Source organism: Neolamprologus brichardi, chromosome 4 (genome assembly GCF_056152115.1).
Source record: "Neolamprologus brichardi isolate AB-2024 chromosome 4, ASM5615211v1, whole genome shotgun sequence".
NCBI lineage: Eukaryota > Metazoa > Chordata > Actinopteri > Cichliformes > Cichlidae > Neolamprologus > Neolamprologus brichardi.
This window is the reverse complement of record NC_142107.1, coordinates 8852114-8866628: the sequence shown is the minus strand read 5'-3', so window position 1 is coordinate 8866628 and position 14515 is coordinate 8852114. Positions and strand designations below refer to the sequence as shown.

The following is a 14515-nucleotide window of genomic DNA, read 5'->3' as shown; positions in this document are numbered from 1 at the left end:
AATATGTAGGTCTGCTTTCTTGCATTTGCACAATATTTTGGTTTAGGCACCGTGTTTAAAACCCGTTTTCATTGCCGTGCACATAAGTGGTCTGCAGGTGCGCTGTCAAAATCAAAGATGCGCACCAGATAAGAAGTTACAACGCGCGTTTGCGTACATATAATAGGCACTGTTTTTGTCCGCTAGAGTGGGATTTTCACCACATCTCTGTGCTTTCATCGTTTGTTTGAAGCCAGTTCACCTCCTGCAACCACTTTTCCGAGAATACTCGCTTCTTTTGCGGTTCAGACTCCTTCTGACATTTCTTTGGAGGTGGAGGAACACCACAGTAGGGGAGACCGGAGATAGTTGTAACCAATGGTCCCTCTAATTTTTCATGTGTCTGAGCGAACACACAAACTCCCTGAGCGGTCCCTTGGACCACTGTGAGCAACAGCAGACGTGTGCACCGTGGTCACGCCGGCATCTAATCCATCCAAGTTACATGGTTTATTAAAATAATCAAATTACAGCATTTACATTTATGTTAGACTACTTTTAATTAACTGCTTTAGCCCACTTACAATGAAAATGTAAAACAAAAATGTAGTCACTGACCTGTGTAGTATGTTAACACTCTTGGAAGTAAAAATAACTTGAACTCCAATTTTGAAAACACAACTTTTTTTTTTTTTTTTTTTTTTTTAATAAAGCTCTGACTTGAATTATGAGCCTGTGGTCTGGGAGAGAGTCCTGTAACTCTCTGTCTGCAAAATACAGGACATAATGACCAATGTTGGGTATTTAATGAAATAGTTACTTCTTCAAAAAAGTAACTGAGTTTTGCAAACAAAGTTTTTTGCAGCTGTTTACCTAAAAATGCAGCCAAGGCGTTTTTTAAATAAACATTTCAAACTATTTACAGAACAATCAGCTGTTCTGCATGAAATTTGATGCCACACAAATTATTTGTGCCACTCCAAAAAATAATTTCTGTCCACTATGAGATAAAGGAGAACAACAGCCTGATACCTGCAGGCCTGACAACAGGAGATGTATCACTGCTGTAACACCTGTAACATTCAGCAGTCGCCTCATTGTTCTGACACACACAACAAAACTATACACTACACTACACACTAACTACACAAGATTTGCGCTAAACGTCGCAAATCTCTCACGTCTCAAAACACCGCCGTCACTCCTAAAACTTCCCCCTTCCTAAACAACAAATGCCATGTTTTGATTGGTCGACATGGTACTTTTTTCGACCAATAGGAAAGGGTGGGGATTTTTTGGTTTCGTTTTTGCTCACAGGCTTTCGAGCGTTTTCCTTATAAAACGCAGTTTTTACCGTTTCTTCCCGCAGTAAATATAAACAACGATAGTATTCAGGAAGAAAACCAAACATTGCAGATATTTTTTATCATAACTCTGGTTTTACGTGGCCTATTTACACAATTTAAAAACTGGTATAAAGTCCACACTTTTCCCGTCAGTTGATTGTTGATGCAGAAAATCTAATGTACGCAAACGCGCGTTGCAACTTCTTATCTGGTGTGCCTCTTTTATTTGAGAGCGAATGCGCACCTGCGGACCATTTATGTGCACATGTCAGCAGTCCTGTGCTCTGTGCACTAACATATTGTCCTCCAAATTTATTTTATTTTATTTTATTTTATTTTTTTGCCTGTCCCGTTTGGTTCTTTTGCCATCAGAATTATTGTCTAAATGCGAAGAAAGATGCGCAACGGATTTACTTTACCAAATTGACCATCCCAGCCTTGCCGCAATGGTCTATTTGAGTCACCTTTTATTGTTTATTTTATTTACTTATTTATTTTCACTTGCTAGATACGGGACAGACTTGAATGAGGAAAAGAAAAGGGAGAAAGGAAGAGGGGGAAAACAGCGGAGAAGAGGGACGGGGATAAAGGGCAAAAAAACCCAAAAACCAACTAAATAGGCAGACAAAAAAATACATATATCAATCACCTGGATCACCTTTTAAGAAAGAAAAAAGAAAACAAGCAGAAGAAAAAAAGAGAGCAATAATAAACAACATCACGACGATATATGGGAATATAACAAAATACTAAAAATAGATAAGCTGAAACACTCAGTTTATTAAAAACCAGGTTGAAGACTCACTTATTCTCAACTGCATTTAGATAAAGCACCAAATCCGCACTTAAGCTTAAATTTCAAAACTTACATTTTAACTACTGATTTTATCTACTGTTGTGATTTTATCTGTTTTGATTTTTGATTTTATATACTGTTTTGTTTGTTTGTTTGTTTTAAGCAATTTTAAATCATGCTTTTTATTTGTTTTTGTTTCTAATGTTTCTGTAAAGCACTTTAAATCACCTTGTTGTTGAATTGTGCTATACAAATAAACTTGCCTTGCCTAAATATTAAACATTATTGTGCAGCACGTAGGACCGACAGCACACAGTGTGCTTTGAGGTAGGAGCCAAAAAGGGTGTAGTTTGTGTGTGTGAGAGCACCCGTGTGTACACCTGTGAGCATGGACGTGCTTGTTTAAGAAGAACTTTATCAAAGAATTGTCTGATTTTATGGCCCAAAATTTTCAGAAGTCTGACAGTCTTTTGTGATTTTAATATTCATGTCTGGTTTGAGTCTAAACCTCTGGTCAAGTACTTTCTAAATGTTATAGACTGTGTTAACCTGACCCAGTGGGTCACTGGCTCCACTCATGAAAAATGACACAAACTGGACTTGGTGCGATCTCGGGGGTTTGATGCGTGCATCACAGAAATATCTGACTTATGTAATTTCTCTGATCATTTTCCTGAGCTGTTCACTTTAATATTGCAGTGCATTGTGGAAAAGCCGTTCACTTCAGTGCGTAAAAGACAAGCACTTAATGCTTTAACAGCACCTCAATTTCTTGATTCTGGAATAATTAACTTTGTTAATTATCTTCTAAAGTCTGCTAAAAAATACAATTGATATGATTGGGCCTTTTATCCAGAGATTAATTAACATTTCCCTCCACTTGCATCGATGTAGCACTGACTCAGGAGATGTTCTGCCTCGTTGAACCTAATTCAGATCCAGAATTACAGTCAGAGATCACAACTTGTGCCACTAGTGTGACACACAACACGTTTAGCAGCACATGTTTTGAACAGCTGATTACCTACAGTACTCTTTTGAAGGCTGTTTCTCGGCTGAAACACACTGCAAAGTCCTTCAGCCAGGAGTCTCACACCAATCATGGCTGCATAAGTGAAAGATGTATCTCAGTGAAGACATACTTAATCAGGCTGAAGCTGCATACCGTATTACTGAATGGAGTGTGCAGTTGTTGTGAACTCATGTTGTTCCATGATTTATGTAATTACACTGCGATGTTGTTGTTTATTTCTTTATTGTTTTCTTTAACTTTTATCAGTGTCCGTTTACAGTTTCACAACAAAGGTCCTGGAAACTATCTCAACCGCTGCTCCTGTCTCAGATATTTTTAGCTCGCTGTTTAGGCCATGTGTTCTTTATAGCACATGGTGAGAGCAGTAGATTTCTGTCATGAGTTCATGTGAATTTAAGTTTATTTTGTCTGTAAAAATGGTTAAAAATATATTTAAATAAGATGTTAAAAATATTTAACAAGGTAATATTGCTTAAAAATGTCTATAATGTATGACCATAAAATACAATTTTGGTTATAGATGGTTTGAGATCTTCATATAAACTTTATTTAATGGAGCGTGTAAAGGTCACTTGAGAGCATGGCCAGGGGTATTGTGGGTCAGAAAAGCATGGATACACCAAACAGACATGCAGCCATAAAATAACCTCATTCTGCATGTTAACATGTGCAACTCCAAGAGTCCTTGTTCATATTTTGTTTAATATTTATACAACTTTACAAGGTCAAAGAGATCATTTTCATTGACTTCATCTGACTTTATCATGTTGGTGTTTATTGATTTATACTAGCATGAGAGGCTTTGAAAGGACTGAGAGATTTCTGTTTTAAACTTTTACATTTTATTTTTGTTTAGTTTTTGTGTCTGAAGGAGGGAAAGATTAAAATAAATCTTCAATGACATCAGTATGATGCATGGCCATTGCTTCATTGGCTCATTGTAAATTTCTTGTTGAACTTGGGATCATTGTCGTGTTTCATGATTCAAGCCGCACAAGCTTTAGCTGTTGGGTTGCTACCCCCAAGTGCGCTGTGGAGGTATTACAGGTGGAGCTAGAGGCCCATCTCAGCATAAAAAAAAAACTTTCAGCATATTTGCTGTGGTCTAATTACAGGATACATTTACATCTATACATGTTATGGGTTTTAAAATTAACTAACAATCTTTGTTTAAAATATCTCCACAGGAGGAGATGATTGGCTTATTCTGAAAGAAAATCATGTACAGTGTAGACGGTGCTGTGCTCGCCAGTCAGAAGACAAAACAAGACTTGTAAAAATGAAAGTATGTGAACGTATTTCCCATATTTGTAGCTTGCAACACGGTGACAGTCATTAGTTCCACTTCATGGTCTCAAAAGTTGTCGTTGCTATTTAGTTCGACAGGCACATACAACAGGAAAACGTTAATTAGGTACAAGTTTGCAAGGTAAGGATTATTTTTTATTCTATCAACAAAATGCTTCAACTAAAAGTAAAACTAAAGTGTGCATTCTTCTGCATTCATAAATGCAATCAAGGATGGATGATCATTGTGACACTATGGGAACTGAATATTTTTAGCATGCTAAAACTGTATTACAAGCATAATAAATTGAATATATTTTTCAAAAACACATTTTCCTGTTATTTAATTTTTTAATCAATAAAAATACATTAGTGAATTGTATTTCCCCAGTTTGATTAATATAGCAATGAAAGCATTGGTGCAGGTCTAATACAACACAAAAGATTTTGGGCAAAGAGTGTTTTGTTCTAAATGTTTTAATGCATATGTATGGATGTACTATTGTGCTTTTTTTTTTTAGCAATGGGAGGACAAAAGTCTCGACCTGTAAACACTCCAACGAGTAAGATAAAACATAACACAATAAAGTCAAACAGATCAGAAAAAATTACATATTTTTAAGAAATGCTTTCTTAAAAGCCTCGCCTCGCCTCTGTCAGCGCGCCCCAGGGTGGCTGTGGCTACAATGTAGCTTGCCATCACCAGTGTGTGAATGTGTGTGTGAATGGGTGGATGACTGGATATGTAAAGCGCTTTGGGGTCCTTAGGGACTAGTAAGGCGCTATATAAATACAGGCCATTTACCATTTACCATAAAAATATTTTCTGTTTTCTTTGTCAACTCTGTGCAATTTTTCAGCTTTAAGTGAAGGAGGAAAATACAGTGGAAGTGAGTGTTTGATCCTAAATGGGCTTTTTGTTGCCACGTAAATGTTGTAAATTAATTACTTGCAAAAATCGGTTGCTGTCAGCTGAATTTCCCATTCTCATTGGTGTTCATAGCACAGTCTCACCACTGTATCTGCACCACTATCAGTTTCACTTTCTTGACTTTAACTTCATAAATATTCTTCTTTGAACAGTGGCAAAACCAATGATCTCCAGAGCATAAATAATTACCAGCCTCATAACTCTGAGCTCCAGCACCTCAGAATTCTTCTTCATGGACCCGTTGGTGCCGGCAAGTCCAGCTTCATCAACTCAGTTGACACTCTTTTACAAGGCAGAATGGCTGCAAGAGCTTTGGCAGATGCAGCTTTTAGAGCAAGCTTCACTCAAGAAGTACATTTTAATTTGATTATGTTTAGTCAAGCTCAAGTATTTCGTGCAATTTGTTAAACAAAAGTCACGCAACTTCTAACAAAACTAGTGAACTGAAACTAAACGGTTATAAAGCTGCACGTAGAACCAAGCTCACTTGTCTTTCCACGCCAGCACAGTAAAGATTAGCACTACAGATATCTTAGGATGTGGTCTGCTCTTGCGAGACAGATCCTTTTTTTGGCTTCCTGAGTCTCTGTCTGAAGTTTAGTTTCACTTTACTTTTCTCCATAGTTGTTCTCACAGATATCAGCCTTATAGTAAACCAGAAACCAGTTTTGTAGTCTTCAGTGATTAGGTAACCCTGTTATCAGAATAGTTAAAACCTTCTGTTTTACAGTACAGAACTTTCAAAATCCAAAAAGGAGGACCAGGAACATTTTATCCTTTTGCCTTCATCATGGGCCTTGAGAAGGACACAGGAGTTAAGGTGGAAGACATCATACTGGCCATGAAGGGGCACGTGAAGGATGGTACAAGGTATCATGAAGTTTAAGGCATTTTTGCAGACACTATTAAATGGTGTATACAATGACACTATTTTATTATGCCTTTAAATAACACATACGGTGTATTTAAAAGTTAGATTTAAAAATCAGAGGAGAGGAATACATTTGTTTAACAGGGATAAAAATCTGGCAGAGGCATGGACATGTAAACCAGAAGGGGGAAATCCCTCGTTACCCTTGAGAGAAAGCACACACTGCATGTATATATGTGAAAAAATTGTATATACTTGTTTAACTGATTTGATTGTTTTCCAGTTCAATCCTGAATCTTCATTATCCGAACATGATCATGACCACAACATAGTGCCCACTCTAAATGACAAAGTTCATGTGTGTGATCGATGCCAACAACGTAAAACATCTAAGTGATGATATGATAAAACAAATGAGGGATATAAGACCCAAGCTTGGCTATAGGATAAACTCATATTGAAATAAATAAGCTGATAAATGTCACCTCAGCTCTGATCTGTGTATTTACAGGAATTCCTCAAATGGCAGTTCTCACCAAAATTGATGAAGCCTGTCCAGAAGTCAAAGAAAATATAAGAAATGTGTATAAGAGCTCCTACTTGAAAGGACAGTTACTTTTCTGGTGGTAATTTTTTTTTAAGTTAGCTGGAATTCTTTTTTTTTTTTTTTATACCAACAATTTAATTAAAGTAAATTTCAAGTAAAATAAAGAACTACCACTCTGAGATCCAAACAGATGATGACGGCAACGTACTGATACTGGGCTGCTCTGAAGCAGATGATCAACTTTGGAGAGGACCAGGTCAACAGCCTGTAGACCTGCTGAGCCGTGTTTATTGCTGTGTTGAAATGACCTTTGGGTGTGAACAGGCATGTCAGAGTACTTCTTTGCATGCTGATTTTTATTTCCTTGGCTAAGAAATGTGCAAGCCATTTTTTTTAAACTTTTATGTTTTTAATAATATTCTTTTATTCAATACATATATTAAATACAATATACATCTATTGTCAGTAATTTTTATTTATTTATTTATTTATTTACATTAATAGGCATCCTACACCAAAAACAAATAAAATAAATAAAATATATGTTAATTTTATGAATGAAAGTAAATTCAAATTCTCATCTATGAAATTGTGTAAAGTTTTTTTTTATTGCTCTTTTTTTTCCTTCTTTGCAGCTTTTTAATCTATCAGTTAAATATTTTCCAGAGTAAAATGAGTATTTCTGTGGCAGACCCGAGAGGTCAACCAACATAAAGTGATTTAGGGGAGACAGTAATGTGACAGAACCAACTAACAGTAAACAAACAATAGTAAACATATATGACTTATGTGATCTGAACACACATCACCTTGAATCTTTTTCTCCCTCACATCACCAAAGAGTCCTCTGCTTCGTTTCAGTGTGTCTCAGTGCAATCTGCAGAGTGTTTGATTTTTCAGGCATGCTGTAATATTGCCATCCACTGCAATATTCTTGGACAGCAGTTTATCATTTAAGGATAGCCTATGTTAGCTAGCTAGAAAGATAGATAGATAAAGGCAAAACCTCCGCCCTTGACAATGATTATCTGGATTCACTTTTCCTTTTCAAACACACACATCCACACATGTGCAATAGCAATAACACTAAGTGCAACACATCATTGTATTATGCTCATATTGTATATAGCATTTGTATTCTATTTTATTCGACTGTATATAGTATTTTATTTTTATTTTATCTTATTCTATTCTATTGTGTACAGTATCTTGTGGATATATTATTCCAGTGTTTTTTTCTTCTAATTTTTCTATGCAACTTTGCACTGTCCACTGCTGTAACAAAACAAATTTTCCATGCGTGGGACTAATAAAGGTTATCTTATCTTATCTTACATTGGCGGTCCGGATGACCAGTCACATGAAGCTGATTATCAGCTTGATAAATTAGATAGTACTTGAAAAGGGTGGCATTTCCAGTATCTAACCAATCACAGTTATTGATACTGGCAAAATAGTGGCTGATTTTTGAAAGGAAAATAAAAATGTGGTAGCCTATAAAAAAAACTAAAAACAAAACAGCTGCTGCAGAAAAAAACTGGTGTTTATGAGAAGGAAAGTATAGTAGAGTAATATAACATTAAAAGTTTGAGCATTTGGTCAGTAAGACTGGAAATAAGTTGCTACATATTAATGAAGTTTGGCCTATTTGAAGGCAAGAAAGAAAGCGGGCAAAAATGAAGACTGTAACTCTCATGATCCTGGGTCTGTGACCCAGCACTTTGAGTTTATTGTTATTATTTTTTAGTTTATTGTTTCAGGTTAGTTCTTTAGTTTTCCCCAGTTTAGATTTGTTTGCTCCCTGCTCTGCTCTTCCTGTGTTTTTGCCTCTTTATCACTTCTGTAAATAAACACTCACTCGCACCCCAGCCAGTACCTGCATTTTGGATCCTTTTCTCGATACACCACACGACTGCTACCCCAGCCGTGACAGTAACACTTAACAGACTTATTGATTTACCGACTCTTTCATTAAAACATGGAAGAATGTGATGGATTATGAGCCCACAGATTATGATCCAATATTTCATCAAATTAATGCTTGAAAATAACTTTGTTTTTATTCTCTTCGTTGCAGACTTGGTGGTGTTTATCAGTCTTAGAATAAAGATGAAATATTTAGACTTAAAATGACTTAAAATGTAAATGAAACTATGTCCAAATTTGATATAAGGGCAGCGAGAACACAAAGTTGCTGTATTTTGAGTAAATTATGTTAAAATATTTGCAGCCAGCAGGGAAAAATATCAAATTATAATGTTGCTGCTAACAATTTTTATTTCTTGCTGATCATCAGGAAAATAAAGAAATTAGACAACACTGAAAAATTATACTATCTGCACAACGGTGTCAGAGGGATTTTCAATACATGGTGACACAATCTTCCAGAAAATTGATCAGTAAGTAAAGATTTCTTAGTTCCTTGTCTCTACTGTAGAACATAACTTGCTCCAGAGCAGAATATGTTCTAGATTACTACATTATCTAATTACCCAATCAGAACAGTAAGTAATTAAAAACATCTGAACCCATGAAATACCAAAATACCAACAGAGGGAATAACATAGAGGGAAACAAAGAAGGGGCTAATCAAATATCATTCATACAAAATAGAAGTGAATAATCTGAATAATTTTACAACAAAATGACACAGCCCGATAAAAAAATCTACCATAACAAAGATTTTTGCATATCAAAATATAAGAGTAGCTTCGGCTAAATGTTTGTAAAGTTTTCCATACAGAGTAAAATAACAAGACTATATCTAACTAAATGTCACTCTACAGGGATTTAATGAAGCCTCGCATTTTAATGTATAATGAATACAATATTCAATCTTTTCTTTAAATGAAGGGATGCATATTTGTCTTTAGTCTATAGTGAAACAAGATCATTTTGATTTTTTGGTTGTCATTATAGTTTTTACATTTAATACTGACAATGTTAACAGTATGACAGCATGACTGTGTGTCAGCTGACAAATACTGATAAAATGATAAATAACATTCAGACATTCAAGAACTTTCTTTTTTCAAAAATGAATGCTTCAAATCCAATCACATGCCTTTATACTAAATACAAGTTATCCATGCAGTTTTCATTAAAGTAGCATAACAAGACGTGATTTATATTTTAGTCAGTACTGCGTTCAGTCTCACATCTAGTCATTCAAGTGGGTGAGGAAGTCGTTTCCATAGTCAACCATTTGCTTCAGTGCACACAGGATATGAGCATCAATGGCTTCATTGATGCTGTTTTCCGAACTGTAGTTCTTTACAAGAAAGATGCAGTTCACTGGGAGTCCCAGCACCTGGCTAAAATTTTCAACCTGAGTATTAAATAAAAGTCAGTTAAGTGGTGAGTATAAAATGATTTTGGCGATCAAAAATCAAAAACTACCAACAGAAAAAATTTACCTGTTTTTTCAGGTACTTGCTCTTGTAGATGTTTTTGGGATCCTGTTTCGCCTCAGGACAGGCTTCATCAACTTTGGTGAGAATAGCCAGCTGGGGAATGTCTGTTAACACAAAAACTTAATAAGATGTCATGTATTTGTTGTTGTTGTTGTTATTTTTTATTATTACTGTCTATAGACTTACATATCAAAATTATTCCACATAATGTATTAAAATTTTGAAACTGTTGCCGTACCCATTTTACTGGCTGCCAGTCTGACTTTTCTCAGCTTTTTCACAACCTCTTCACTTAGTAGAGACACTAAGCCAGCAGGAACAACAGTGACCAGAACATGAACTCTGTCATTCAGGCTGGGACATGAGTGGTATCCCTCATCGCCCTCGTTCAGTTGCTGTTGTGGATTGAACTAAAAAGCAATTCAACAAGTAGAGATTTGAAAGATAAGAACACTATGTGATTATGTAAGAATTTAAGTAATATATTATTTTGGTAAAGCGAGCCTAAATTAATGGTAGTTTTAAAGTGGCGACCAAAATGACAGGAAAGTTATACCTTATATAAGATATCATATTTTGACAAATAAGCAGCTACATAATAAGTTCTGATTCATAAAATATGAGTGCGCAGTAGCGCCTCTTCTTTCTCAGGAGACTGAAAAGATTTGGCATGAGCCCCCGCATCTTCAGGACCTTCTACTGCTATTCCATTGAGAGCATCCTCACTGGATGCATCACCACCTGGTATGGCAACAGCACCGCTTACAACCACAAAGCTCCCCAGAGAGTTGTGCGTTGTGCCTAAAGGATAATTGGAGGTGAGCTTCCCTCCCTCCAGGACATCTACAGGAAGCAGAGCCTGAGGAAAGCGGGGAGGATCATCAATGATTCCAGTCATCCCAGCCATAAACTGTTCAAACTACTTCCATCAGGCAGGAGCAGTGTTGGGCAAGTTACTTTGAAAAAGTAATTAATTATAGTTACTAGTTACTTCTTCCTTTTTTTTATAACCATTTCAAACTATTTACAGAGCAATCAGGTGTTCTGCATTCACAAATTATTTGTGCCACTCCAAAAAAAATAATTTCTGTCCACTATAAAGGAGAACATCACAGCCTGATACCTGCAGGTCTGACAGCAGCAGGTGCATCACTCATCCTGTTTTTTTTTTTACCTGGAGACAGCAGTCCCCTCATTGTTCTGACACACAACACCAAACTATCCACAACACTACACACTAACTACACAACACAACACGTTAACTACAGACTCCAAACATGCTAAACGTCACAAATCTCTCACATCTCAAAACTCGCTCTCTTTTTTTCTGCTCTCTCTCTCTCTCGCCGTCACTCCTAAAACCACGCCCTCCTCACCTAAACAACCAAATGTCATGTTGCGATATCATTTTTTGATTGGTCGACATGGTGCATTTTTCCACAAACACAAAAGGGCGTTTTTTTTGTTTTATTTTTTTATTTTTTTTGGTCATAAGCAGAGAGTGCTTGCTAGCGCTGTCCTTAGACAGTAAATGTGGCGAAAATTTTGAGGAAAAAACACCGCGTATATATTGTTTATCATGACTCTGGTTTTACGTGGCCTATCAACACAATTTAAAAACTGGTATATATCACCTTGATGTTTTGTCATTTTGAAGTGGTCATGTGATTGGCTTACCTCGACTACTTTATTCTTCCTCAGTCAAACAGAAGCACTCATGCCATTGTTTTGCCTCTTAGCTCCAGGTGTTGTGCCAAAAAGTGATCGTCTGGGAGAAAGTGATTGCCGCCCGCGGGAGCGCGCAGCTGCTTAAAGCTGTAGTGCCCAGATTACTTACAGCTACTTCCGTGCAGCTGTTATAAGAAGCGGTAGCTGAACACAGCTTCAACCGTCTGTTTGTTGAAAAATAGTGACGCGACCGCACCGCATTTTCTTGTTAGTAACGGTAACGGTATTGTAACGATAGGAATAGTAATTAGTTAGATTACTCGTTACTGAAAAAAATAACGCCGTTAGTAACGCCATTACTTGTAACGCCATTACTTGTAACGCCATTAGTCCCATCACTGGGCAGGAGGTACTGCAGTATCCGGTCCCAAACCAGCAGACTGAAGCTACGTCCACACCTACACGGGTATTTTTGAAAACGGAGATTTTCCGTTTTCGTTTTAAAAAATAATCCCGTCCACACGTAAATGCAGAAATGAAGGAAAACGCTGCTAGGAACATGCCAAAGCAACAGGTGGCAATATATTCCTAAGCGTGCAGAAATGTTGGCCAATCAGAAGTCTAGAAGCCTCGGTGGGAAAAGTAAACAAAGCTGGGGCATAGAAGCAGAACCGAGTCGTACGTGTGGAGGGACAGTAACTGTGTGTGTATATGTAAGCATTTAAACACTGCAGAAAGTACAATTAACAGTAATAGTATTGTAGAAATTCCATTCACCGAAACAATAACGTGGCGCACAGTGTGACGTCAAAAAAGGCGCACACCTTTGATGCTGCGTTTTCTCCGTTTTTCTCATCCACACGTAAATGCAAAAACGGAGTTTTCAAAAATATCCACCCTGGCAGGTGTTTTTAAAAATCTCAGTTTTCAGTGACCGAAAACGTCGTTTACGTGTGGACGAAAGGTGCAAACGCATAGAAAAATCTGCGTTTTCAAAAATACCCGGGTACGTGTGGACGTAGCCTGAGGGACAGCTTTTTCCATCAGGCCACCAGACTGCTGACCACTTCCTAGACACATCACTTTCACTTACCGGAACTTGACATTATGCACTCCATACTGTACATAAATGCCATTTCTTTTGCACAATATCGAACTGCTAACCTCTGTATATTTTATTTTATTTTATGTTATATATATGCACACACACACACATTTATATCCCGGTCACTTTTGACCGGGAACACCACAAAGTTGATTAAACCACTCAGTTTTTTAATGTGTAAATCGGTTAGAGTTGACCAAAACACGACCATATATTTGGTATAAATATTCAGTAATGCACATACATTCTTATATTTGTACATATATTCATTCCTATAGTTCTCATATTCCTATTCTTATATTTTCCTTGTTCTTATGTTTCTTGTATTTTGCAAACCTCTGTTGCTTATGAAGCTTGCACACAATTTCACTCACATGTGCTGTACCAGTGTACCAGCACATGTGATATGACAATAAAAGTGATTTGATTTGATTTGAAATTAAAGTTCAGAACAGTGTACCTCGTAACCTTGTGTAACATGTCCCCTCAGGGCAAGAATGATGTCATCCACATGAATGCCACCATTCTTTTGCTCCATGCCCATGATGTCGTTGCAAACAAAGGAGTAATGACCTCGACTGCCTTTGGAGAATTTGAAAGTTTTGTACTGAAAGCAGAATATGGAGTTAACAAATCCTCATTTAAACCAACTATAATCAGTAATTTAATCAGCATTTGATTTGTTTGTAGATATAGATAAGGTAGATTGATACCTTTTTAGTGAAAGTTTTTCCAGAGATTGTATCAGTCAAACCTCGACCAGTAACTCTACCTTGTAAAACACTGTCAATGGAGTTAATGAAGCTTGATTTTCCTGCACCAGCTGGTCCCAAAAACAAAATTCTGAGATGATTTGCTTCCTTATTTCGAGGTTTATATGAATTCAGAAATTCCAGGATATTCTCATTTTTCCTGTTTCAATGAAAATCAAACACATGTGAAAATACTGCCTGACTTTCATTTTCTAATATTTGATCATTTATTTTCTTATAATATATACACAGCATTGTGACTGAGGCTGTGCTGTTACACACACCAGTTAGCTAATGCAGCAAACCACATAAATCAAGTAAAGGAGTAGAGCTGCACTAAATGAACAACTAAATGAATAACTGTATATCCATCATACTCACTCTGGAAAAGGCCTCCATGGCTTACTAAAAGTTGCTAAAGAAAAAAATAACACATTCACATAATGGTAACATAATATGAACACATGAATAAAATATGAACATCAGGACATTTCAAAATCAACTTTTAATCAACTTTTACCATCCCTTGTTTTCAATAATTAAGTGTCATCAAGTGTTATAGTTATACAAATTTGACTTGCAATAGTGGGAAAAATCTGATTAGAAGTTAGAAATGCAGAGTCCAGTCTCACAGTAAAATGTTGAGGTTGAGGAAACAATTTCCTGCTTTCAAAATGTTGCACAGCTTTTCAGCATTTGTCATTTGTCATAAAGACACAGTTTTGTTGTTAGAGCAAGTCAGGACTTACATGATCCCATATCTGTAAACAAGACAATTACATGGACA

General features: G+C 36.5%; 1 protein-coding gene across 1 annotated transcript; it reads right to left on the bottom strand.

Annotated features, from left to right (window-relative positions):
- Positions 1-9950: 9950 nt before the first annotated feature.
- On the bottom strand, positions 9951-14487 carry LOC148102944 (interferon-induced protein 44-like). Its single transcript, XM_087840275.1, has 7 exons — positions 14478-14487; positions 14110-14143; positions 13690-13888; positions 13437-13583; positions 10442-10613; positions 10207-10307; positions 9951-10118 (listed from the first exon to the last, which is right to left on the bottom strand). The coding sequence occupies exons 1-7, from the start codon at positions 14485-14487 to the stop codon at positions 9951-9953; spliced, it is 831 nt and encodes a 276-aa protein (XP_087696401.1).
- Between the last annotated feature and the right edge of the window lie 28 nt (positions 14488-14515).